We start from the raw sequence: 27847 nt of genomic DNA, 5'->3' as shown, positions 1-27847 counted from the left end.
TTGAGCAGCCGTATCATTTAGTAACAGTCATCAACGGTTACATTTTCAGCACACATCTTTGCTTTGGTGTCGTTGTCATATTCCCTAAAAATACTTTTAGAGGCTGTGGTCCCCTTCTCACTCACCCACCTGGGTTATTCCACCAAATATTGATTTCTGAACTCGTCCTAAGTTAAAACATTAGCGTTGTTTAAAAATGAATATTAACTTACTTTACTTGCATTATTCGAGGTCTGACAACACCGCATCTTTTTTGTTATTTTAACCAGTTGTCATTTTCTGCAAATAAATGCTCTAAATGACAATATTTTTATGTGAAATTTGGGAGAAATGTTGCTGGTTTATAGAATAAAACAAATACGTTAATTTTATCCAAACACATACCTATAAATAGTAAAACCAGAGAAACTGATAATTTTGCAGTCGTCTCTTAATTTCCTCCAGAGCTGTATATTTATGAAGACTACTCTTCATTGACAAAACAAAATAGAAAACGCGGCATTTCGTGACGTTCATTGCACTGTGTGTCCCTCGGTCCTCTCCGTTCCCTAATTTCAAAATGGCTGCGTCCACGAATGACAGTAAAGGAGCGTCTCTCTCCAAATCCGAGTATCTGAAACGTTATTTATCTGCAGATGGAGACGCCAAGAAGTCAAAGGAGAAGAAGGCTAAAAAGAAATGCATTAAAGTTACAGGAAAGGGGTGAGTAGGTGTGAAAATACCGGGGGAATATGGAGTTAAACAGTCAGGCAGTAGCTAACGTTAGCTACATAGTTACGTTAGCCTGCTAGCCCTACTACACTGTGATAACGTTAGCTGGCTAGCATAGCTAGCATAACAAACTTAGCTGGTCGATGTTTCGCTGTAGTTTCTGACCTCTGTTGGCGAACTCCAGTAGCTAGTTACTTGTTGTTATTTGGCAGTAATTTCTAACCGCTCTGTTACTCGGTCTGAGCAGGATGAAGATAGTAGATGACGATGTGGATTGGAAACAGATGACCGGCGAGAAGGGGAACGAAGAGGGAGGAGGAGGAAGAAGAGGAGGCGCCAGTGGTAAATAATGCTACATAACTAGCTAACTTTACCGTCACTTTGTTTTCAGTCGGGGTGACCTTTACCAAAGACATCACTTTAGAGTGGCTAGCTAGACCTCTGATCCACTCACCTGTGTCTCTCGCTCTGTATTGTGTGTCAGGTTGCTGAGATGGTAGACGACCGTCCAGATGAGATCAAACGCCTGGAAGCCTTCAGGACCAGCAACAAATGGAGAGTGATGGGAGGTGAGCCAGACTGCAGCAGAGGTGCACTCAGGTGTTGTCTGCTGCATGGTGTGTGTCCTAATATATATATTCTCTCTGCTCAGCTGATGAAGAGGTCCCAGAGGAGGAGGAGGAGGAACAGAGAGTTCGACACGATTCGCCAGAGCCCCTGTCGATCAAAAAGACGCGACATGATTCGCCAGAGCCCCTGGCACTCAGAAAGCAGCGTCATGATTCGCCGGACGTCTCTCCGCCTAGGAGGATTGGACATGAATCCCCCGATGCGTCTCTTCGTAGACTGAAGCCTAGCGTTCCTCCCTCATCATCATCCCAACCCCCCCACAGGACACACAGCAGAGGTGAGACCTGCCCCCTAACCTCTGACCCTGAAATCAGTGTTCTTATTGGACAAGTTCAGAGGTGTATTCACTTGGAACCAAACTGAGAAGGACCAACCTCAATTTGTCCAATAGAAACACATTTGTTGCAGAATTTTTTTTCTCTGTTTGAAGTAAACAGTTTCTGTTGCAAAACGTTTTGCTACAGTTTGCGACCAATGAATACAGTCCATGTTAACATCCATTCAAAGACAAATCTCTCTATATAACCCTGGGGTGTATTCATTTAGTACCAGTTTTGCAACGGAAACCGTTTACTCCAAATGGAAATTGTTTTCTGATTTAAAAAAAGTTTTATAATGGACAAATTGTGGTGTGTCCCTCCCTGTTTCATTCTGTTTGGTTCTGTTGGTTCCTAATTAATACTCCCCTACTCTACAGGGTTGGTTGTAGTTCACCATACTCCCCTACTCTACAGGGTTGTAGTTCACCATACTCCCCTACTCTACAGGGTTGTAGTTCACCATACTCCCCTACTCTACAGGGTTGGTTGTAGTTCACCATACTCCCCTACTCTACAGGGTTGTAGTTCACCATACTCCCCTACTCTACAGGGCTGTAGTTCACCATACTCCCCTACTCTACAGGGCTGTAGTTCACCATACTCCCCTACTCTACAGGGCTGTAGTTCACCATACTCCCCTACTCTACAGGGTTGTAGTTCACCATACTCCCCTACTCTACAGGGTTGGTTGTAGTTCACCATACTCCCCTACTCTACAGGGTTGTAGTTCACCATACTCCCCTACTCTACAGGGCTGTAGTTCACCATACTCCCCTACTCTACAGGGTTGGTTGTAGTTCACCATACTCCCCTACTCTACAGGGTTGTAGTTCACCATACTCCCCTACTCTACAGGGCTGTAGTTCACCATACTCCCCTACTCTACAGGGTTGGTTGTTGTTCACCATACTCCCCTACTCTACAGGGCTGTAGTTCACCATACTCCCCTACTCTACAGGGCTGTAGTTCACCATACTCCCCTACAGGGCTGTAGTTCACCATACTCCCCTACTCTACAGGGCTGTAGTTAACCATACTCCCCTACTCTACAGGGTTGTAGTTCACCATACTCCCCTACTCTACAGGGTTGGTTGTTGTTCACCATACTCCCCTACTCTACAGGGTTGGTTGTTGTTCACCATACTCCCCTACTCTACAGGGCTGTAGTTCACCATACTCCCCTACAGGGTTGTAGTTCACCATACTCCCCTACAGGGTTGTAGTTCACCATACTCCCCTACTCGACAGGGTTGGCTGTAGTTCACCATACTCCCCTACTCTACAGGGTTGTAGTTCACCATACTCCCCTACTCTACAGGGTTGTAGTTCACCATACTCCCCTACTCTACAGGGTTGTAGTTCACCATACTCCCCTACTCTACAGGGTTGTAGTTCACCATACTCCCCTACTCTACAGGGTTGTAGTTCACCATACTCCCCTACTCTACAGGGCTGTAGTTCACCATACTCCCCTACTCTACAGGGTTGGCTGTAGTTCACCATACTCCCCTAATCTACAGGGTTGGTTGTAGTTCACCATACTCCCCTACTCTACAGGGTTGGTTGTAGTTCACCATACTCCCCTACTCTACAGGGTTGGTTGTAGTTCACCATACTCCCCTACTCTACAGGGTTGTAGTTCACCATACTCCCCTACTCTACAGGGTTGTAGTTCACCATACTCCCCTACTCTACAGGGTTGTAGTTCACCATACTCCCCTACTCTACAGGGTTGTAGTTCACCATACTCCCCTACTCTACAGGGCTGTAGTTCACCATACTCCCCTACTCTACAGGGTTGGCTGTAGTTCACCATACTCCCCTAATCTACAGGGTTGTAGTTCACCATACTCCCCTACTCTACAGGGTTGGTTGTAGTTCACCATACTCCCCTACTCTACAGGGTTGTAGTTCACCATACTCCCCTACTCTACAGGGTTGTAGTTCACCATACTCCCCTACTCTACAGGGCTGTAGTTCACCATACTCCCCTACTCTACAGGGTTGGCTGTAGTTCACCATACTCCCCTAATCTACAGGGTTGTAGTTCACCATACTCCCCTACTCTACAGGGTTGGTTGTAGTTCACCATACTCCCCTACTCTACAGGGTTGGTTGTAGTTCACCATACTCCCCTACTCTACAGGGCTGTAGTTCACCATACTCCCCTACTCTACAGGGCTGTAGTTCACCATACTCCCCTACTCTACAGGGCTGTAGTTCACCATACTCCCCTACTCTACAGGGTTGGTTGTAGTTCACCATACTCCCCTACTCTACAGGGTTGGTTGTAGTTCACCATACTCCCCTACTCTACAGGGTTGGTTGTAGTTCACCATACTCCCCTACTCTACAGGGTTGGTTGTAGTTCACCATACTCCCCTACTCTACAGGGTTGGTTGTAGTTCACCATACTCCCCTACTCTACAGGGTTGGTTGTAGTTCACCATACTCCCCTACTCTACAGGGCTGTAGTTCACCATACTCCCCTACTCTACAGGGCTGTAGTTCACCATACTCCCCTACTCTACAGGGTTGGTTGTAGTTCACCATACTCCCCTACTCTACAGGGCTGTAGTTCACCATACTCCCCTACTCTACAGGGCTGTAGTTCACCATACTCCCCTACTCTACAGGGTTGTAGTTCACCATACTCCCCTACTCTACAGGGTTGTAGTTCACCATACTCCCCTACTCTACAGGGTTGTAGTTCACCATACTCCCCTACTCTACAGGGTTGTAGTTCACCATACTCCCCTACTCTACAGGGTTGTAGTTCACCATACTCCCCTACTCTATAGGGTTGGTTGTAGTTCACCATACTCCCCTACTCTACAGGGTTGGTTGTAGTTCACCATACTCCCCTACTCTACAGGGTTGTAGTTCACCATACTCCCCTACTCTACAGGGTTGTAGTTCACCATACTCCCCTACTCTACAGGGTTGTAGTTCACCATACTCCCCTACTCTACAGGGTTGGTTGTAGTTCACCATACTCCCCTACTCTACAGGGTTGTAGTTCACCATACTCCCCTACTCTACAGGGCTGTAGTTCACCATACTCCCCTACTCTACAGGGTTGGTTGTAGTTCACCATACTCCCCTACTCTACAGGGTTGGTTGTAGTTCACCATACTCCCCTACTCTACAGGGTTGTAGTTCACCATACTCCCCTACTCTACAGGGTTGTAGTTCACCATACTCCTCTACTCTACAGGGTTGTAGTTCACCATACTCCTCTACTCTACAGGGTTGTAGTTCACCATACTCCCCTACTCTACAGGGTTGTAGTTCACCATACTCCCCTACTCTACAGGGCTGTAGTTCACCATACTCCCCTACTCTACAGGGTTGGTTGTAGTTCACCATACTCCCCTACTCTACAGGGCTGTAGTTCACCATACTCCCCTACTCTACAGGGTTGTAGTTCACCATACTCCCCTACTCTACAGGGCTGTAGTTCACCATACTCCCCCTACTCTACAGGGTTGTAGTTCACCATACTCCCCTACTCTACAGGGCTGTAGTTCACCATACTCCCCTACTCTACAGGGCTGTAGTTCACCATACTCCCCTACTCTACAGGGTTGTAGTTCACCATACTCCCCTACTCTACAGGGTTGTAGTTCACCATACTCCCCTACTCTACAGGGTTGTAGTTCACCATACTCCCCTACTCTACAGGGTTGTAGTTCACCATACTCCCCTACTCTACAGGGTTGGTTGTAGTTCACCATACTCCCCTACTCTACAGGGTTGGTTGTAGTTCACCATACTCCCCTACTCTACAGGGTTGGTTGTAGTTCACCATACTCCCCTACTCTACAGGGCTGTAGTTCACCATACTCCCCTACTCTACAGGGCTGTAGTTCACCATACTCCCCTACTCTACAGGGTTGTAGTTCACCATACTCCCCTACTCTACAGGGTTGTAGTTCACCATACTCCCCTACTCTACAGGGCTGTAGTTCACCATACTCCCCTACTCTACAGGGTTGTAGTTCACCATACTCCCCTACTCTACAGGGTTGGTTGTAGTTCACCATACTCCCCTACTCTACAGGGTTGTAGTTCACCATACTCCCCTACTCTACAGGGTTGTAGTTCACCATACTCCCCTACTCTACAGGGTTGTAGTTCACCATACTCCCCTACTCTACAGGGTTGTAGTTCACCATACTCCCCTACTCTACAGGGTTGTAGTTCACCATACTCCCCTACTCTACAGGGTTGGTTGTAGTTCACCATACTCCCCTACTCTACAGGGCTGTAGTTCACCATACTCCCCTACTCTACAGGGCTGTAGTTCACCATACTCCCTTACTCTACAGGGCTGTAGTTCACCATACTCCCCTACTCTACAGGGTTGTAGTTCACCATACTCCCCTACTCTACAGGGTTGTAGTTCACCATACTCCCCTACTCTACAGGGTTGTAGTTCACCATACTCCCCTACTCTACAGGGTTGGTTGTAGTTCACCATACTCCCCTACTCTACAGGGCTGTAGTTCACCATACTCCCTTACTCTACAGGGCTGTAGTTCACCATACTCCCCTACTCTACAGGGCTGTAGTTCACCATACTCCCCTACTCTACAGGGTTGTAGTTCACCATACTCCCCTACTCTACAGGGTTGTAGTTCACCATACTCCCCTACTCTACAGGGTTGTAGTTCACCATACTCCCCTACTCTACAGGGTTGGTTGTAGTTCACCATACTCCCCTACTCTACAGGGTTGTAGTTCACCATACTCCCCTACTCTACAGGGCTGTAGTTCACCATACTCCCCTACTCTACAGGGCTGTAGTTCACCATACTCCCCTACTCTACAGGGCTGTAGTTCACCATACTCCCCTACTCTACAGGGTTGTAGTTCACCATACTCCCCTACTCTACAGGGTTGGTTGTAGTTCACCATACTCCCCTACTCTACAGGGTTGTAGTTCACCATACTCCCCTACTCTACAGGGCTGTAGTTCACCATACTCCCCTACTCTACAGGGTTGGTTGTAGTTCACCATACTCCCCTACTCTACAGGGTTGTAGTTCACCATACTCCCCTACTCTACAGGGCTGTAGTTCACCATACTCCCCTACTCTACAGGGTTGGTTGTTGTTCACCATACTCCCCTACTCTACAGGGCTGTAGTTCACCATACTCCCCTACTCTACAGGGCTGTAGTTCACCATACTCCCCTACAGGGCTGTAGTTCACCATACTCCCCTACTCTACAGGGCTGTAGTTAACCATACTCCCCTACTCTACAGGGTTGTAGTTCACCATACTCCCCTACTCTACAGGGTTGGTTGTTGTTCACCATACTCCCCTACTCTACAGGGTTGGTTGTTGTTCACCATACTCCCCTACTCTACAGGGCTGTAGTTCACCATACTCCCCTACAGGGTTGTAGTTCACCATACTCCCCTACAGGGTTGTAGTTCACCATACTCCCCTACTCGACAGGGTTGGCTGTAGTTCACCATACTCCCCTACTCTACAGGGTTGTAGTTCACCATACTCCCCTACTCTACAGGGTTGTAGTTCACCATACTCCCCTACTCTACAGGGTTGTAGTTCACCATACTCCCCTACTCTACAGGGTTGTAGTTCACCATACTCCCCTACTCTACAGGGTTGTAGTTCACCATACTCCCCTACTCTACAGGGCTGTAGTTCACCATACTCCCCTACTCTACAGGGTTGGCTGTAGTTCACCATACTCCCCTAATCTACAGGGTTGGTTGTAGTTCACCATACTCCCCTACTCTACAGGGTTGGTTGTAGTTCACCATACTCCCCTACTCTACAGGGTTGGTTGTAGTTCACCATACTCCCCTACTCTACAGGGTTGTAGTTCACCATACTCCCCTACTCTACAGGGTTGTAGTTCACCATACTCCCCTACTCTACAGGGTTGTAGTTCACCATACTCCCCTACTCTACAGGGTTGTAGTTCACCATACTCCCCTACTCTACAGGGCTGTAGTTCACCATACTCCCCTACTCTACAGGGTTGGCTGTAGTTCACCATACTCCCCTAATCTACAGGGTTGTAGTTCACCATACTCCCCTACTCTACAGGGTTGGTTGTAGTTCACCATACTCCCCTACTCTACAGGGTTGTAGTTCACCATACTCCCCTACTCTACAGGGTTGTAGTTCACCATACTCCCCTACTCTACAGGGCTGTAGTTCACCATACTCCCCTACTCTACAGGGTTGGCTGTAGTTCACCATACTCCCCTAATCTACAGGGTTGTAGTTCACCATACTCCCCTACTCTACAGGGTTGGTTGTAGTTCACCATACTCCCCTACTCTACAGGGTTGGTTGTAGTTCACCATACTCCCCTACTCTACAGGGCTGTAGTTCACCATACTCCCCTACTCTACAGGGCTGTAGTTCACCATACTCCCCTACTCTACAGGGCTGTAGTTCACCATACTCCCCTACTCTACAGGGTTGGTTGTAGTTCACCATACTCCCCTACTCTACAGGGTTGGTTGTAGTTCACCATACTCCCCTACTCTACAGGGTTGGTTGTAGTTCACCATACTCCCCTACTCTACAGGGTTGGTTGTAGTTCACCATACTCCCCTACTCTACAGGGTTGGTTGTAGTTCACCATACTCCCCTACTCTACAGGGTTGGTTGTAGTTCACCATACTCCCCTACTCTACAGGGCTGTAGTTCACCATACTCCCCTACTCTACAGGGCTGTAGTTCACCATACTCCCCTACTCTACAGGGTTGGTTGTAGTTCACCATACTCCCCTACTCTACAGGGCTGTAGTTCACCATACTCCCCTACTCTACAGGGCTGTAGTTCACCATACTCCCCTACTCTACAGGGTTGTAGTTCACCATACTCCCCTACTCTACAGGGTTGTAGTTCACCATACTCCCCTACTCTACAGGGTTGTAGTTCACCATACTCCCCTACTCTACAGGGTTGTAGTTCACCATACTCCCCTACTCTACAGGGTTGTAGTTCACCATACTCCCCTACTCTATAGGGTTGGTTGTAGTTCACCATACTCCCCTACTCTACAGGGTTGGTTGTAGTTCACCATACTCCCCTACTCTACAGGGTTGTAGTTCACCATACTCCCCTACTCTACAGGGTTGTAGTTCACCATACTCCCCTACTCTACAGGGTTGTAGTTCACCATACTCCCCTACTCTACAGGGTTGGTTGTAGTTCACCATACTCCCCTACTCTACAGGGTTGTAGTTCACCATACTCCCCTACTCTACAGGGCTGTAGTTCACCATACTCCCCTACTCTACAGGGTTGGTTGTAGTTCACCATACTCCCCTACTCTACAGGGTTGGTTGTAGTTCACCATACTCCCCTACTCTACAGGGTTGTAGTTCACCATACTCCCCTACTCTACAGGGTTGTAGTTCACCATACTCCTCTACTCTACAGGGTTGTAGTTCACCATACTCCTCTACTCTACAGGGTTGTAGTTCACCATACTCCCCTACTCTACAGGGTTGTAGTTCACCATACTCCCCTACTCTACAGGGCTGTAGTTCACCATACTCCCCTACTCTACAGGGTTGGTTGTAGTTCACCATACTCCCCTACTCTACAGGGCTGTAGTTCACCATACTCCCCTACTCTACAGGGTTGTAGTTCACCATACTCCCCTACTCTACAGGGCTGTAGTTCACCATACTCCCCCTACTCTACAGGGTTGTAGTTCACCATACTCCCCTACTCTACAGGGCTGTAGTTCACCATACTCCCCTACTCTACAGGGCTGTAGTTCACCATACTCCCCTACTCTACAGGGTTGTAGTTCACCATACTCCCCTACTCTACAGGGTTGTAGTTCACCATACTCCCCTACTCTACAGGGTTGTAGTTCACCATACTCCCCTACTCTACAGGGTTGTAGTTCACCATACTCCCCTACTCTACAGGGTTGGTTGTAGTTCACCATACTCCCCTACTCTACAGGGTTGGTTGTAGTTCACCATACTCCCCTACTCTACAGGGTTGGTTGTAGTTCACCATACTCCCCTACTCTACAGGGCTGTAGTTCACCATACTCCCCTACTCTACAGGGCTGTAGTTCACCATACTCCCCTACTCTACAGGGTTGTAGTTCACCATACTCCCCTACTCTACAGGGTTGTAGTTCACCATACTCCCCTACTCTACAGGGCTGTAGTTCACCATACTCCCCTACTCTACAGGGTTGTAGTTCACCATACTCCCCTACTCTACAGGGTTGGTTGTAGTTCACCATACTCCCCTACTCTACAGGGTTGTAGTTCACCATACTCCCCTACTCTACAGGGTTGTAGTTCACCATACTCCCCTACTCTACAGGGTTGTAGTTCACCATACTCCCCTACTCTACAGGGTTGTAGTTCACCATACTCCCCTACTCTACAGGGTTGTAGTTCACCATACTCCCCTACTCTACAGGGTTGGTTGTAGTTCACCATACTCCCCTACTCTACAGGGCTGTAGTTCACCATACTCCCCTACTCTACAGGGCTGTAGTTCACCATACTCCCTTACTCTACAGGGCTGTAGTTCACCATACTCCCCTACTCTACAGGGTTGTAGTTCACCATACTCCCCTACTCTACAGGGTTGTAGTTCACCATACTCCCCTACTCTACAGGGTTGTAGTTCACCATACTCCCCTACTCTACAGGGTTGGTTGTAGTTCACCATACTCCCCTACTCTACAGGGCTGTAGTTCACCATACTCCCTTACTCTACAGGGCTGTAGTTCACCATACTCCCCTACTCTACAGGGCTGTAGTTCACCATACTCCCCTACTCTACAGGGTTGTAGTTCACCATACTCCCCTACTCTACAGGGTTGTAGTTCACCATACTCCCCTACTCTACAGGGCTGTAGTTCACCATACTCCCCTACTCTACAGGGTTGGTTGTAGTTCACCATACTCCCCTACTCTACAGGGTTGGTTGTAGTTCACCATACTCCCCTACTCTACAGGGTGGGTTGTAGTTCACCATACTCCCCTACTCTACAGGGCTGTAGTTCACCATACTCCCCCTACTCTACAGGGTTGTAGTTCACCATACTCCCCTACTCTACAGGGCTGTAGTTCACCATACTCCCCTACTCTACAGGGCTGTAGTTCACCATACTCCCCTACTCTACAGGGTTGTAGTTCACCATACTCCCCTACTCTACAGGGTTGTAGTTCACCATACTCCCCTACTCTACAGGGTTGTAGTTCACCATACTCCCCTACTCTACAGGGTTGTAGTTCACCATACTCCCCTACTCTACAGGGTTGTAGTTCACCATACTCCCCTACTCTACAGGGTTGTAGTTCACCATACTCCCCTACTCTACAGGGTTGTAGTTCACCATACTCCCCTACTCTACAGGGTTGGTTGTAGTTCACCATACTCCCCTACTCTACAGGGTTGGTTGTAGTTCACCATACTCCCCTACTCTACAGGGTTGGTTGTAGTTCACCATACTCCCCTACTCTACAGGGCTGTAGTTCACCATACTCCCCTACTCTACAGGGTTGTAGTTCACCATACTCCCCTACTCTACAGGGCTGTAGTTCACCATACTCCCCTACTCTACAGGGTTGTAGTTCACCATACTCCCCTACTCTACAGGGTTGTAGTTCACCATACTCCCCTACTGTACAGGGTTGTAGTTCACCATACTCCCCTACTCTACAGGGTTGGTTGTAGTTCACCATACTCCCCTACTCTACAGGGTTGGTTGTAGTTCACCATACTCCCCTACTCTACAGGGTTGGTTGTAGTTCACCATACTCCCCTACTCTACAGGGTTGGTTGTAGTTCACCATACTCCCCTACTCTACAGGGTTGTAGTTCACCATACTCCCCTACTCTACAGGGTTGTAGTTCACCATACTCCCCTACTCTACAGGGTTGGTTGTAGTTCACCATACTCCCCTACTCTACAGGGCTGTAGTTCACCATACTCCCTTACTCTACAGGGCTGTAGTTCACCATACTCCCCTACTCTACAGGGTTGTAGTTCACCATACTCCCCTACTCTACAGGGCTGTAGTTCACCATACTCCCCTACTCTACAGGGTTGTAGTTCACCATACTCCCCTACTCTACAGGGTTGTAGTTCACCATACTCCCCTACTCTACAGGGTTGGTTGTAGTTCACCATACTCCCCTACTCTACAGGGTTGTAGTTCACCATACTCCCCTACTCTACAGGGCTGTAGTTCACCATACTCCCCTACTCTACAGGGTTTGTAGTTCACCATACTCCCCTACTCTACAGGGTTGGTTGTAGTTCACCATACTCCCCTACTCTACAGGGTTGGTTGTAGTTCACCATACTCCCCCTACTCTACAGGGTTGGTTGTAGTTCACCATACTCCCCCTACTCTACAGGGCTGTAGTTCACCATACTCCCCTACTCTACAGGGTTGTAGTTCACCATACTCCCCTACTCTACAGGGCTGTAGTTCACCATACTCCCCTACTCTACAGGGCTGTAGTTCACCATACTCCCCTACTCTATAGGGCTGTAGTTCACCATACTCCCCTACTCTACAGGGTTGTAGTTCACCATACTCCCCTACTCTACAGGGTTGTAGTTCACCATACTCCCCTACTCTACAGGGTTGTAGTTCACCATACTCCCCTACTCTACAGGGTTGTAGTTCACCATACTCCCCTACTCTACAGGGTTGTAGTTCACCATACTCCCCTACTCTACAGGGTGGGTTGTAGTTCACCATACTCCCCTACTCTACAGGGTGGGTTGTAGTTCACCATACTCCCCTACTCTACAGGGTGGGTTGTAGTTCACCATACTCCCCTACTCTACAGGGCTGTAGTTCACCATACTCCCCTACTCTACAGGGTTGTAGTTCACCATACTCCCCTACTCTACAGGGTTGGCTGTAGTTCACCATACTCCCCTACTCTACAGGGTGGGTTGTAGTTCACCATACTCCCCTACTCTACAGGGTGGGTTGTAGTTCACCATACTCCCCTACTCTACAGGGTGGGTTGTAGTTCACCATACTCCCCTACTCTACAGGGTTGTAGTTCACCATACTCCCCTACTCTACAGGGTTGTAGTTCACCATACTCCCCTACTCTACAGGGTTGTAGTTCACCATACTCCCCTACTCTACAGGGCTGTAGTTCACCATACTCCCCTACTCTACAGGGCTGTAGTTCACCATACTCCCCTACTCTACAGGGCTGTAGTTCACCATACTCCCCTACTCTACAGGGCTGTAGTTCACCATACTCCCCTACTCTACAGGGCTGTAGTTCACCATACTCCCCTACTCTACAGGGTTGTAGTTCACCATACTCCCCTACTCTACAGGGTTGGTTGTAGTTCACCATACTCCCCTACTCTACAGGGTTGTAGTTCACCATACTCCCCTACTCTACAGGGTTGTAGTTCACCATACTCCCCTACTCTACAGGGTTGTAGTTCACCATACTCCCCTACTCTACAGGGCTGTAGTTCACCATACTCCCCTACTCTACAGGGTTGTAGTTCACCATACTCCCCTACTCTACAGGGCTGTAGTTCACCATACTCCCCTACTCTACAGGGTTGTAGTTCACCATACTCCCCTACTCTACAGGGTTGTAGTTCACCATACTCCCCTACTCTACAGGGTTGTAGTTCACCATACTCCCCTACTCTACAGGGCTGTAGTTCACCATACTCCCCTACTCTACAGGGCTGTAGTTCACCATACTCCCCTACTCTACAGGGCTGTAGTTCACCATACTCCCCTACTCTACAGGGTTGTAGTTCACCATACTCCCCTACTCTACAGGGCTGTAGTTCACCATACTCCCCTACTCTACAGGGTTGTAGTTCACTATACTCCCCTACTCTACAGGGCTGTAGTTCACCATACTCCCCCTACTCTACAGGGCTGTAGTTCACCATACTCCCCTACTCTACAGGGCTGTAGTTCACCATACTCCCCTACTCTACAGGGTGGGTTGTAGTTCACCATACTCCCCTACTCTACAGGGTGGGTTGTAGTTCACCATACTCCCCTACTCTACAGGGCTGTAGTTCACCATACTCCCCTACTCTACAGGGTTGTAGTTCACCATACTCCCCTACTCTACAGGGCTGTAGTTCACCATACTCCCCTACTCTACAGGGTTGGTTGTAGTTCACCATACTCCCCTACTCTACAGGGTGGGTTGTAGTTCACCATACTCCCCTACTCTACAGGGTGGGTTGTAGTTCACCATACTCCCCTACTCTACAGGGTTGTAGTTCACCATACTCCCCTACTCTACAGGGTTGTAGTTCACCATACTCCCCTACTCTACAGGGTTGTAGTTCACCATACTCCCCTACTCTACAGGGTTGTAGTTCACCATACTCCCCTACTCTACAGGGCTGTAGTTCACCATACTCCCCTACTCTACAGGGCTGTAGTTCACCATACTCCCCTACTCTACAGGGCTGTAGTTCACCATACTCCCCTACTCTACAGGGCTGTAGTTCACCATACTCCCCTACTCTACAGGGTTGTAGTTCACCATACTCCCCTACTCTACAGGGTTGGTTGTAGTTCACCATACTCCCCTACTCTACAGGGTTGGTTGTAGTTCACCATACTCCCCTACTCTACAGGGCTGTAGTTCACCATACTCCCCTACTCTACAGGGTTGTAGTTCACCATACTCCCCTACTCTACAGGGCTGTAGTTCACCATACTCCCCTACTCTACAGGGCTGTAGTTCACCATACTCCCCTACTCTACAGGGTTGTAGTTCACCATACTCCCCTACTCTACAGGGTTGTAGTTCACCATACTCCCCTACTCTACAGGGCTGTAGTTCACCATACTCCCCTACTCTACAGGGCTGTAGTTCACCATACTCCCCTACTCTACAGGGCTGTAGTTCACCATACTCCCCTACTCTACAGGGCTGTAGTTCACCATACTCCCCTACTCTACAGGGCTGTAGTTCACCATACTCCCCTACTCTACAGGGTTGTAGTTCACTATACTCCCCTACTCTACAGGGCTGTAGTTCACCATACTCCCCCTACTCTACAGGGCTGTAGTTCACCATACTCCCCTACTCTACAGGGCTGTAGTTCACCATACTCCCCCTACTCTACAGGGTTGTAGTTCACCATACTCCCCCTACTCTACAGGGCTGTAGTTCACCATACTCCCCCTACTCTACAGGGCTGTAGTTCACCATACTCCCCTACTCTACAGGGCTGTAGTTCACCATACTCCCCTACTCTACAGGGCTGTAGTTCACCATACTCCCCTACTCTACAGGGCTGTAGTTCACCATGCTCCCCTACTCTACAGGGCTGTAGTTCACCATACTCCCCTACTCTACAGGGCTGTAGTTCACCATACTCCCCTACTCTACAGGGCTGTAGTTCACCATACTCCCCTACTCTACAGGGCTGTAGTTCACCATACTCCCCTACTCTACAGGGTTGGTTGTAGTTCACCATACTCCCCTACTCTACAGGGTTGGTTGTAGTTCACCATACTCCCCTACTCTACAGGGTTGGTTGTAGTTCACCATACTCCCCTACTCTACAGGGTTGGTTGTAGTTCACCATACTCCCCTACTCTACAGGGTTGGTTGTAGTTCACCATACTCCCCTACTCTACAGGGTTGGTTGTAGTTCACCATACTCCCCTACTCTACAGGGTTGGTTGTAGTTCACCATACTCCCCTACTCTACAGGGTTGGTTGTAGTTCACCATACTCCCCTACTCTACAGGGCTGTAGTTCACCATACTCCCCTACTCTACAGGGCTGTAGTTCACCATACTCCCCTACTCTACAGGGCTGTAGTTCACCATACTCCCCTACTCTACAGGGCTGTAGTTCACCATACTCCCCTACTCTACAGGGTTGTAGTTCACCATACTCCCCTACTCTACAGGGCTGTAGTTCACCATACTCCCCTACTCTACAGGGCTGTAGTTCACCATACTCCCCTACTCTACAGGGTTGTAGTTCACCATACTCCCCTACTCTACAGGGCTGTAGTTCACCATACTCCCCTACTCTACAGGGTTGTAGTTCACCATACTCCCCTACTCTACAGGGCTGTAGTTCACCATACTCCCCTACTCTACAGGGCTGTAGTTCACCATACTCCCCTACTCTACAGGGTTGTAGTTCACCATACTCCCCTACTCTACAGGGTTGTAGTTCACCATACTCCCCTACTCTACAGGGTTGTAGTTCACCATACTCCCCTACTCTACAGGGTTGGTTGTAGTTCACCATACTCCCCTACTCTACAGGGTTGTAGTTCACCATACTCCCCTACTCTACAGGGTTGTAGTTCACCATACTCCCCTACTCTACAGGGCTGTAGTTCACCATACTCCTGGTTAAGTTCTGAAGTCATTTTAAATATGTTTTTCTTCAGATTCATCTCCGTCCAGGAGGCGGGCTCAGAACGGGCCCGGCTCAGACTCAGACCAATCACCTCCAAGGAAAAGGACACCGATGGGAGGGGCCTCTGATTCGGACCAATCACCGCCCAGGAGAAGGCGAAAGGGAGGGCAGAACTGTGATTCTGACCAATCACCGCCCAGGAGGCGACCCCATGGTGGGAGGGGCTCAGACTCTGACCTCTCCCCACCTCGCAGGCCTGACCAATCACAGGTGAGCATGTGGAGCTGAAGGGACGAGGCACAGAAATTCAAGTTTTGGGCCACGTTCAGTTGACGTATGTTGTGGAATGTTGCAGATAGAAATGTCATGAATAGAGCCGACATAAATGCCTTATTCTACATGTCCGAGAGGCATGTTTCTTCCACATAGCATATTTCTATCTGAACGTCCCGAAACAATGCGTCCTGCTGAACACGCCCCTGTAGCTTGGTAAGAAGTTTTGTGGAAGCTTTGCCTATTCTAACGTACGTGTGTGTGTGTGTGTGTGTGTGTGTGTGTGTGTGTAGTCTCGGAGCATGCTGTCAGGAGGCGCAGCAGGACTGGTATCAGTGGAGGTTCTAAGAAGAGAACAGGAGGAGAACCGACGCAGAGACAAGATCAACCAACCGCTAGAAGGTACTACTCACACACTACTCACACACTACACACTACTCACACACTACACACACTACTCACACACTACACACACTACACAGAGACAAGATCAACCACACACCCTCCCACTGTATGTTACTATAGTACACCTACTACATTCACTAGGTAGTGTTAGCTAGCGCTAGTCTGCTGTACCTACTCCACTCACTAGGTAGTGTTAGCTAGCGCTAGTCTGCTCTACCTACTCCACTCACTAGGTAGTGTTAGCTAGCGCTAGTCTGCTCTACCTACTCCACTCACTAGGTAGTGTTAGCTAGCGCTAGTCTGCTGTACCTACTCCACTCACTAGGTGGTGTTAGCTAGCGCTAGTCTGCTGTACCTACTCCACTTACTAGGTGGTGTTAGCTAGCGCTAGTCTGCTCTACTTACTCCACTCACTAGGTAGTGTTAGCTAGCGCTAGTCTGCTGTACCTACTCCACTCACTAGGTAGTGTTAGCTAGCGCTAGTCTGCTGTACCTACTCCACTCACTAGGTAGTGTTAGCTAGCGCTAGTCTGCTGTACCTACTCCACTTACTAGGTGGTGTTAGCTAGCGCTAGTCTGCTCTACTTACTCCACTCACTAGGTAGTGTTAGCTAGCGCTAGTCTGCTGTACCTACTCCACTCACTAGGTAGTGTTAGCTAGCGCTAGTCTGCTGTACCTACTCCACTCACTAGGTAGTGTTAGCTAGCGCTAGTCTGCTGTACCTACTACATTCACTAGGTGGTGTTAGCTAGCGCTAGTCTGCTGTACCTACTACATTCACTAGGTAGTGTTAGCTAGCGCTAGTCTGCTGTACCTACTCCACTCACTAGGTAGTGTTAGCTAGCGCTAGTCTGCTGTACCTACTCCACTCACTAGGTAGTGTTAGCTAGCGCTAGTCTGCTCTACTTACTCCACTCACTAGGTAGTGTTAGCTAGCGCTAGTCTGCTCTACTTACTCCACTCACTAGGTAGTGTTAGCTAGCGCTAGTCTGCTCTACCTACTCCACTCACTAGGTAGTGTTAGCTAGCGCTAGTCTGCTGTACCTACTCCACTCACTAGGTAGTGTTAGCTAGCGCTAGTCTGCTGTACCTACTACATTCACTAGGTGGTGTTAGCTAGCGCTAGTCTGCTCTACTTACTCCACTTACTAGGTAGTGTTAGCTAGCGCTAGTCTGCTCTACTTACTCCACTCACTAGGTAGTGTTAGCTAGCGCTAGTCTGCTGTACCTACTCCACTCACTAGGTAGTGTTAGCTAGCGCTAGTCTGCTGTACCTACTCCACTCACTAGGTAGTGTTAGCTAGCGCTAGTCTGCTCTACCTACTCCACTCACTAGGTAGTGTTAGCTAGCGCTAGTCTGCTCTACCTACTCCACTCACTAGGTAGTGTTAGCTAGCGCTAGTCTGCTGTACCTACTCCACTCACTAGGTGGTGTTAGCTAGCGCTAGTCTGCTGTACCTACTCCACTTACTAGGTGGTGTTAGCTAGCGCTAGTCTGCTCTACTTACTCCACTCACTAGGTAGTGTTAGCTAGCGCTAGTCTGCTGTACCTACTCCACTCACTAGGTAGTGTTAGCTAGCGCTAGTCTGCTGTACCTACTCCACTCACTAGGTAGTGTTAGCTAGCGCTAGTCTGCTGTACCTACTCCACTTACTAGGTGGTGTTAGCTAGCGCTAGTCTGCTCTACTTACTCCACTCACTAGGTAGTGTTAGCTAGCGCTAGTCTGCTGTACCTACTCCACTCACTAGGTAGTGTTAGCTAGCGCTAGTCTGCTGTACCTACTCCACTCACTAGGTAGTGTTAGCTAGCGCTAGTCTGCTGTACCTACTACATTCACTAGGTGGTGTTAGCTAGCGCTAGTCTGCTGTACCTACTACATTCACTAGGTAGTGTTAGCTAGCGCTAGTCTGCTGTACCTACTCCACTCACTAGGTAGTGTTAGCTAGCGCTAGTCTGCTGTACCTACTCCACTCACTAGGTAGTGTTAGCTAGCGCTAGTCTGCTCTACTTACTCCACTCACTAGGTAGTGTTAGCTAGCGCTAGTCTGCTCTACTTACTCCACTCACTAGGTAGTGTTAGCTAGCGCTAGTCTGCTCTACCTACTCCACTCACTAGGTAGTGTTAGCTAGCGCTAGTCTGCTGTACCTACTCCACTCACTAGGTAGTGTTAGCTAGCGCTAGTCTGCTGTACCTACTACATTCACTAGGTGGTGTTAGCTAGCGCTAGTCTGCTCTACTTACTCCACTTACTAGGTAGTGTTAGCTAGCGCTAGTCTGCTCTACTTACTCCACTCACTAGGTAGTGTTAGCTAGCGCTAGTCTGCTGTACCTACTCCACTCACTAGGTAGTGTTAGCTAGCGCTAGTCTGCTCTACCTACTCCACTCACTAGGTAGTGTTAGCTAGCGCTAGTCTGCTGTACCTCCTCCACTCACTAGGTGGTGTTAGCTAGCGCTAGTCTGCTCTACCTACTCCACTCACTAGGTAGTGTTAGCTAGCGCTAGTCTGCTCTACCTACTCCACTCACTAGGTAGTGTTAGCTAGCGCTAGTCTGCTGTACCTACTCCACTCACTAGGTAGTGTTAGCTAGCGCTAGTCTGCTCTACCTACTCCACTCACTAGGTAGTGTTAGCTAGCGCTAGTCTGCTGTACCTCCTCCACTCACTAGGTGGTGTTAGCTAGCGCTAGTCTGCTGTACCTACTCCATTCACTAGGTAGTGTTAGCTAGCGCTAGTCTGCTCTACCTACTCCACTCACTAGGTAGTGTTAGCTAGCGCTAGTCTGCTCTACCTACTCCACTCACTAGGTAGTGTTAGCTAGCGCTAGTCTGCTGTTCCTACTCCACTCACTAGGTAGTGTTAGCTAGCGCTAGTCTGCTGTACCTACTCCACTCACTAGGTAGTGTTAGCTAGCGCTAGTCTGCTGTACCTACTCCACTCACTAGGTAGTGTTAGCTAGCGCTAGTCTGCTGTACCTACTCCACTTACTAGGTGGTGTTAGCTAGCGCTAGTCTGCTCTACTTACTCCACTCACTAGGTAGTGTTAGCTAGCGCTAGTCTGCTGTACCTACTCCACTCACTAGGTAGTGTTAGCTAGCGCTAGTCTGCTGTACCTACTCCACTCACTAGGTAGTGTTAGCTAGCGCTAGTCTGCTGTACCTACTACATTCACTAGGTAGTGTTAGCTAGCGCTAGTCTGCTGTACCTACTCCACTCACTAGGTAGTGTTAGCTAGCGCTAGTCTGCTGTACCTACTCCACTCACTAGGTAGTGTTAGCTAGCGCTAGTCTGCTCTACTTACTCCACTCACTAGGTAGTGTTAGCTAGCGCTAGTCTGCTCTACTTACTCCACTCACTAGGTAGTGTTAGCTAGCGCTAGTCTGCTCTACCTACTCCACTCACTAGGTAGTGTTAGCTAGCGCTAGTCTGCTGTACCTACTCCACTCACTAGGTAGTGTTAGCTAGCGCTAGTCTGCTGTACCTACTACATTCACTAGGTGGTGTTAGCTAGCGCTAGTCTGCTCTACTTACTCCACTTACTAGGTAGTGTTAGCTAGCGCTAGTCTGCTCTACTTACTCCACTCACTAGGTAGTGTTAGCTAGCGCTAGTCTGCTGTACCTACTCCACTCACTAGGTAGTGTTAGCTAGCGCTAGTCTGCTCTACCTACTCCACTCACTAGGTAGTGTTAGCTAGCGCTAGTCTGCTGTACCTCCTCCACTCACTAGGTGGTGTTAGCTAGCGCTAGTCTGCTCTACCTACTCCACTCACTAGGTAGTGTTAGCTAGCGCTAGTCTGCTCTACCTACTCCACTCACTAGGTAGTGTTAGCTAGCGCTAGTCTGCTGTACCTCCTCCACTCACTAGGTGGTGTTAGCTAGCGCTAGTCTGCTGTACCTACTCCATTCACTAGGTAGTGTTAGCTAGCGCTAGTCTGCTCTACCTACTCCACTCACTAGGTAGTGTTAGCTAGCGCTAGTCTGCTCTACCTACTCCACTCACTAGGTAGTGTTAGCTAGCGCTAGTCTGCTGTTCCTACTCCACTCACTAGGTAGTGTTAGCTAGCGCTAGTCTGCTGTACCTACTCCACTCACTAGGTAGTGTTAGCTAGCGCTAGTCTGCTGTACCTCCTCCACTCACTAGGCGGTGTTAGCTAGCGCTAGTCTGCTGTACCTACTCCACTCACTAGGTAGTGTTAGCTAGCGCTAGTCTGCTGTACCTACTCCACTCACTAGGTAGTGTTAGCTAGCGCTAGTCTGCTGTACCTACTCCACTCACTAGGTAGTGTTAGCTAGCGCTAGTCTGCTGTACCTACTCCACTCACTAGGTAGTGTTAGCTAGCGCTAGTCTGCTGTACCTACTCCATTCACTAGGTAGTGTTAGCTAGCGCTAGTCTGCTGTACCTACTGTTAGCTAGCGCTAGTCTGCTGTACCTACTCCACTCACTAGGTAGTGTTAGCTAGCGCTAGTCTGCTGTACCTACTCCACTCACTAGGTAGTGTTAGCTAGCGCTAGTCTGCTGTACCTACTCCACTCACTAGGTAGTGTTAGCTAGCGCTAGTCTGCTGTACCTACTCCACTCACTAGGTAGTGTTAGCTAGCGCTAGTCTGCTGTACCTACTCCACTCACTAGGTAGTGTTAGCTAGCGCTAGTCTGCTGTACCTACTCCACTCACTAGGTAGTGTTAGCTAGCGCTAGTCTGCTGTACCTACTCCACTTACTAGGTGGTGTTAGCTAGCGCTAGTCTGCTCTACTTACTCCACTCACTAGGTAGTGTTAGCTAGCGCTAGTCTGCTGTACCTACTCCACTCACTAGGTAGTGTTAGCTAGCGCTAGTCTGCTGTACCTACTCCACTCACTAGGTAGTGTTAGCTAGCGCTAGTCTGCTGTACCTACTACATTCACTAGGTAGTGTTAGCTAGCGCTAGTCTGCTGTACCTACTCCACTCACTAGGTAGTGTTAGCTAGCGCTAGTCTGCTGTACCTACTCCACTCACTAGGTAGTGTTAGCTAGCGCTAGTCTGCTCTACTTACTCCACTCACTAGGTAGTGTTAGCTAGCGCTAGTCTGCTCTACTTACTCCACTCACTAGGTAGTGTTAGCTAGCGCTAGTCTGCTCTACCTACTCCACTCACTAGGTAGTGTTAGCTAGCGCTAGTCTGCTGTACCTACTCCACTCACTAGGTAGTGTTAGCTAGCGCTAGTCTGCTGTACCTACTACATTCACTAGGTGGTGTTAGCTAGCGCTAGTCTGCTCTACTTACTCCACTTACTAGGTAGTGTTAGCTAGCGCTAGTCTGCTCTACTTACTCCACTCACTAGGTAGTGTTAGCTAGCGCTAGTCTGCTGTACCTACTCCACTCACTAGGTAGTGTTAGCTAGCGCTAGTCTGCTCTACCTACTCCACTCACTAGGTAGTGTTAGCTAGCGCTAGTCTGCTGTACCTCCTCCACTCACTAGGTGGTGTTAGCTAGCGCTAGTCTGCTCTACCTACTCCACTCACTAGGTAGTGTTAGCTAGCGCTAGTCTGCTCTACCTACTCCACTCACTAGGTAGTGTTAGCTAGCGCTAGTCTGCTGTACCTACTCCACTCACTAGGTAGTGTTAGCTAGCGCTAGTCTGCTCTACCTACTCCACTCACTAGGTAGTGTTAGCTAGCGCTAGTCTGCTGTACCTCCTCCACTCACTAGGTGGTGTTAGCTAGCGCTAGTCTGCTGTACCTACTCCATTCACTAGGTAGTGTTAGCTAGCGCTAGTCTGCTCTACCTACTCCACTCACTAGGTAGTGTTAGCTAGCGCTAGTCTGCTCTACCTACTCCACTCACTAGGTAGTGTTAGCTAGCGCTAGTCTGCTGTTCCTACTCCACTCACTAGGTAGTGTTAGCTAGCGCTAGTCTGCTGTACCTACTCCACTCACTAGGTAGTGTTAGCTAGCGCTAGTCTGCTGTACCTCCTCCACTCACTAGGCGGTGTTAGCTAGCGCTAGTCTGCTGTACCTACTCCACTCACTAGGTAGTGTTAGCTAGCGCTAGTCTGCTGTACCTACTCCACTCACTAGGTAGTGTTAGCTAGCGCTAGTCTGCTGTACCTACTCCACTCACTAGGTAGTGTTAGCTAGCGCTAGTCTGCTGTACCTACTCCACTCACTAGGTAGTGTTAGCTAGCGCTAGTCTGCTGTACCTACTCCACTCACTAGGTAGTGTTAGCTAGCGCTAGTCTGCTGTACCTACTCCATTCACTAGGTAGTGTTAGCTAGCGCTAGTCTGCTGTACCTACTGTTAGCTAGCGCTAGTCTGCTGTACCTACTCCACTCACTAGGTAGTGTTAGCTAGCGCTAGTCTGCTGTACCTACTCCACTCACTAGGTAGTGTTAGCTAGCGCTAGTCTGCTGTACCTACTCCACTCACTAGGTAGTGTTAGCTAGCGCTAGTCTGCTGTACCTACTCCACTCACTAGGTAGTGTTAGCTAGCGCTAGTCTGCTGTACCTACTCCACTCACTAGGTAGTGTTAGCTAGCGCTAGTCTGCTGTACCTACTCCACTCACTAGGTAGTGTTAGCTAGCGCTAGTCTGCTGTACCTACTCCACTCACTAGGTAGTGTTAGCTAGCGCTAGTCTGCTGTACCTACTCCATTCACTAGGTAGTGTTAGCTAGCGCTATTCTGCTGTACCTACTCCACTCACTAGGTAGTGTTAGCTAGCGCTAGTCTGCTGTACCTACTCCACTCACTAGGTAGTGTTAGCTAGCGCTAGTCTGCTGTACCTACTCCATTCACTAGGTAGTGTTAGCTAGCGCTAGTCTGCTCTACTTACTCCACTCACTAGGTAGTGTTAGCTAGCGCTAGTCTGCTGTACCTACTCCACTCACTAGGTAGTGTTAGCTAGCGCTAGTCTGCTCTACCTACTCCATTCACTAGGTAGTGTTAGCTAGCGCTAGTCTGCTCTACCTACTCCACTCACTAGGTAGTGTTAGCTAGCGCTAGTCTGCTGTACCTACTACATTCACTAGGTAGTGTTAGCTAGCGCTAGTCTGCTGTACCTACTCCACTCACTAGGTAGTGTTAGCTAGCGCTAGTCTGCTCTACCTACTCCACTCACTAGGTAGTGTTAGCTAGCGCTAGTCTGCTCTACCTACTCCACTCACTAGGTAGTGTTAGCTAGCGCTAGTCTGCTGTACCTACTCCACTCACTAGGTAGTGTTAGCTAGCGCTAGTCTGCTGTACCTACTCCATTCACTAGGTAGTGTTAGCTAGCGCTAGTCTGCTGTACCTACTCCACTCACTAGGTAGTGTTAGCTAGCGCTAGTCTGCTGTACCTACTCCACTCACTAGGTAGTGTTAGCTAGCGCTAGTCTGCTGTACCTACTCCACTCACTAGGTAGTGTTAGCTAGCGCTAGTCTGCTCTACCTACTCCACTCACTAGGCGGTGTTAGCTAGCGCTAGTCTGCTGTACCTACTCCACTCACTAGGTAGTGTTAGCTAGCGCTAGTCTGCTGTACCTACTCCATTCACTAGGTAGTGTTAGCTAGCGCTAGTCTGCTGTACCTACTCCACTCACTAGGTAGTGTTAGCTAGCGCTAGTCTGCTGTACCTACTCCACTCACTAGGTAGTGTTAGCTAGCGCTAGTCTGCTGTACCTACTCCATTCACTAGGTAGTGTTAGCTAGCGCTAGTCTGCTGTACCTACTCCACTCACTAGGTAGTGTTAGCTAGCGCTAGTCTGCTGTACCTACTCCATTCACTAGGTAGTGTTAGCTAGCGCTAGTCTGCTGTACCTACTCCACTCACTAGGTAGTGTTAGCTAGCGCTAGTCTGCTGTACCTACTCCATTCACTAGGTAGTGTTAGCTAGCGCTAGTCTGCTGTACCTACTCCACTCACTAGGTAGTGTTAGCTAGCGCTAGTCTGCTGTACCTACTCCACTCACTAGGTAGTGTTAGCTAGCGCTAGTCTGCTGTACCTACTCCACTCACTAGGTAGTGTTAGCTAGCGCTAGTCTGCTGTACCTACTCCACTCACTAGGTAGTGTTAGCTAGCGCTAGTCTGCTGTACCTACTCCACTCACTAGGTAGTGTTAGCTAGCGCTAGTCTGCTCTACCTACTCCACTCACTAGGCGGTGTTAGCTAGCGCTAGTCTGCTGTACCTACTCCACTCACTAGGTAGTGTTAGCTAGCGCTAGTCTGCTGTACCTACTCCACTCACTAGGTGGTGTTAGCTAGCGCTAGTCTGCTGTACCTACTCCACTCACTAGGTAGTGTTAGCTAGCGCTAGTCTGCTGTACCTACTCCATTCACTAGGTAGTGTTAGCTAGCGCTAGTCTGCTGTACCTACTCCACTCACTAGGTAGTGTTAGCTAGCGCTAGTCTGCTGTACCTACTCCATTCACTAGGTAGTGTTAGCTAGCGCTAGTCTGCTGTACCTACTCCACTCACTAGGTAGTGTTAGCTAGCGCTAGTCTGCTGTACCTACTCCACTCACTAGGTAGTGTTAGCTAGCGCTAGTCTGCTGTACCTACTCCACTCACTAGGTAGTGTTAGCTAGCGCTAGTCTGCTGTACCTACTCCACTCACTAGGTAGTGTTAGCTAGCGCTAGTCTGCTGTACCTACTCCACTCACTAGGTAGTGTTAGCTAGCGCTAGTCTGCTGTACCTACTACATTCACTAGGTAGTGTTAGCTAGCGCTAGTCTGCTGTACCTACTCCACTCACTAGGTAGTGTTAGCTAGCGCTAGTCTGCTGTACCTACTCCATTCACTAGGTAGTGTTAGCTAGCGCTAGTCTGCTGTACCTACTCCACTCACTAGGTAGTGTTAGCTAGCGCTAGTCTGCTGTACCTACTCCATTCACTAGGTAGTGTTAGCTAGCGCTAGTCTGCTGTACCTACTCCACTCACTAGGTAGTGTTAGCTAGCGCTAGTCTGCTGTACCTACTCCACTCACTAGGTAGTGTTAGCTAGCGCTAGTCTGCTGTACCTACTCCATTCACTAGGTAGTGTTAGCTAGCGCTAGTCTGCTCTACCTACTCCATTCACTAGGTAGTGTTAGCTAGCGCTAGTCTGCTGTACCTACTCCACTCACTAGATGTAATACTATGTGCTATATTATACTAATCTATCTGTGTTTTGTCTCCTGCAGATGCGTCTCGTAATGCGGAGACTGTGTTCAGAGATAAGAGTGGGAAGCGGAGAGACATCGAGACGGAGAGAGAAGAGCAGAGGAGGATGGCAGGAGAGAAGGCAGAGAAAGACCTTAAATATGCTCAGTGGGGGAAAGGGTGAGAGAGACTGTGTGTGTAGATATGTATAGTATGAGTGTATATTTATCTTGACTTTTCTACATTGTAGAATAATACTGGAGACATCAAAACTATGAAATAACACATATGGAATCATGTAGTAACCAACAAAGTGTTAAACAAATCAACATATATTTTATATTTGAGATTCTTCAAAGTAGCCACCCTTTGCCTTGATGACAGCTTTGCACACTCTTGCAATCTCACACCATGGATTAAACAAGTGACATCAATAAGGGATCATAGCTTTCATCTGGTCAGTCTGTCTTATGTCATCTACGTGTGTGTGTGTGTGTGTAGTGTGGCCCAGGGCCAGATGCAGCAGCAGAATGTTGAGGACGCGTTGAGGGAATCCCAGAAGCCTCTAGCACGTTCCTGTAATGACCAGGACCTGGACAGGATGTTGAGAGAGCAGGAGAGAGAGGGAGACCCCATGTTGGCCATGATGAGACGCAAAAAGGACCGAGACAACAAACTACGAGGACTCAAAGGTGTGTGTGGGGGGGGGTTATTGTGGCTCTAGGGCCACATCAGGATTTCAACGTTCAGCAAAAGGCCGCATCGATTCATTTTGGCGACAGCTTCTTCTTTTTTTTCTCGACAAAATCAATTTGTAGGCCAGAAAAACAGCAGTTATTTGACAATCTATATAGTAGGTTAAAGGATGTTGTGTTCTTTGTTTCTGTCTGGTGTGTGAAGGGTTAACATGAAACAAATGCTCAGATTCTACTTGTGATGTAACACAGGTTTCCAACCCTCCTCGGCCAATCACAATGAATCTCTCTGACACTTCCTGTTGTTGTTTACAGAGAAGCCTCGCTACAAAGGCCCGGCTCCGCCCCCAAACCGCTTCGACATTCCACCAGGCTACCGTTGGGACGGAGTGGACAGGTACACCTCTCACCCGCTGTGTGTGTGTGTTGGGGGGGGGGTTGTTTGTGTGTGTGTGTGTTGGGGCTTCGACATTCCACCAGGCTACCGTTGGGACGGAGTGGACAGGTACACCTCTCACCCCCTGTGTGTGTGTGTTGGGGGGGTCTGTGTGTGTTGGGAGGGGGTTTGTTTGTGTGTGTGTGTTGGGGGGGGGGGGTTGTGTGTGTTGGGAGGGGGGTTGTTTGTGTGTGTGTGTGTGTTGGGGGGTGGGGTTGTGTGTGTGTGTTGGGGGGGGGGTTGTTTGTGTTGGGGGGGGGGGTTGTTTGTGTTGGGAGGGGGGTTGTTTGTGTGTGTTGGGAGGGGGGTTGTGTGTGTTGGGAGGGGGGTTGTGTGTGTGTGTGTGTTGGGGGGGGGGGGTTGTGTGTGTTGGGAGGGGGGTTGTTTGTGTGTGTGTGTTGGGGGGGGGGGGGGGTTGTGTGTGTATAGCGCCACGTTGATATATAATTAGAATTAATATAATGTATCATTAAAATTAACATTATAATTAGAATTAACATAATATATAATTAACAGTATCATTATAATATATAATTACTCTTGTTTTTCTTGCTCGCCCATATCATTGTATCTGTAATAACGTGTGTGTGTGTGTGTGTGTGTGTGTGTGTGTGTGTTTCAGGTCGAATGGTTTTGAACAGAAGCGTTACACCAGAATGGCTGATAAGAAGGCTGTGCAGGAGATGGCCTACAAGTGGAGCGTAGAGGATATGTAGAGGAGAAATGGAGACAGAGGCCCTGGCTGGCTGACTGACTGGCTGGCTGGCTGGCTGTTAAGAGAACATCTACACCATCAAACTGCTTCAACAAACCACGCAGGCTCTACTGTACTGTGTAAAGGAAGTCAACGATGTGTCCTGTTTTTTTCTGCTTTATTAAACACTGTTTCGTAA

The 27847-nt window shown here is 48.9% G+C and overlaps 1 protein-coding gene across 1 annotated transcript; it reads left to right on the top strand.

Annotated features, from left to right (window-relative positions):
- The first annotated feature begins 543 nt into the window (after positions 1-543).
- On the top strand, positions 544-27847 carry bud13 (BUD13 homolog). The gene is given in 11 exon segments (XM_071362921.1): positions 544-702; positions 959-1022; positions 1024-1053; positions 1196-1280; positions 1364-1618; positions 16085-16323; positions 16620-16728; positions 25865-26003; positions 26325-26515; positions 26834-26915; positions 27577-27847. Coding segments are annotated over 11 exon segments (1431 nt in total). The 5' UTR covers positions 544-559; the 3' UTR covers positions 27671-27847.

The sequence above is a fragment of the Salvelinus alpinus genome, chromosome 24, assembly GCF_045679555.1.
Source record: "Salvelinus alpinus chromosome 24, SLU_Salpinus.1, whole genome shotgun sequence".
Taxonomy (NCBI): domain Eukaryota; kingdom Metazoa; phylum Chordata; class Actinopteri; order Salmoniformes; family Salmonidae; genus Salvelinus; species Salvelinus alpinus.
This window is presented reverse-complemented; position numbering and strand designations above follow the sequence as displayed.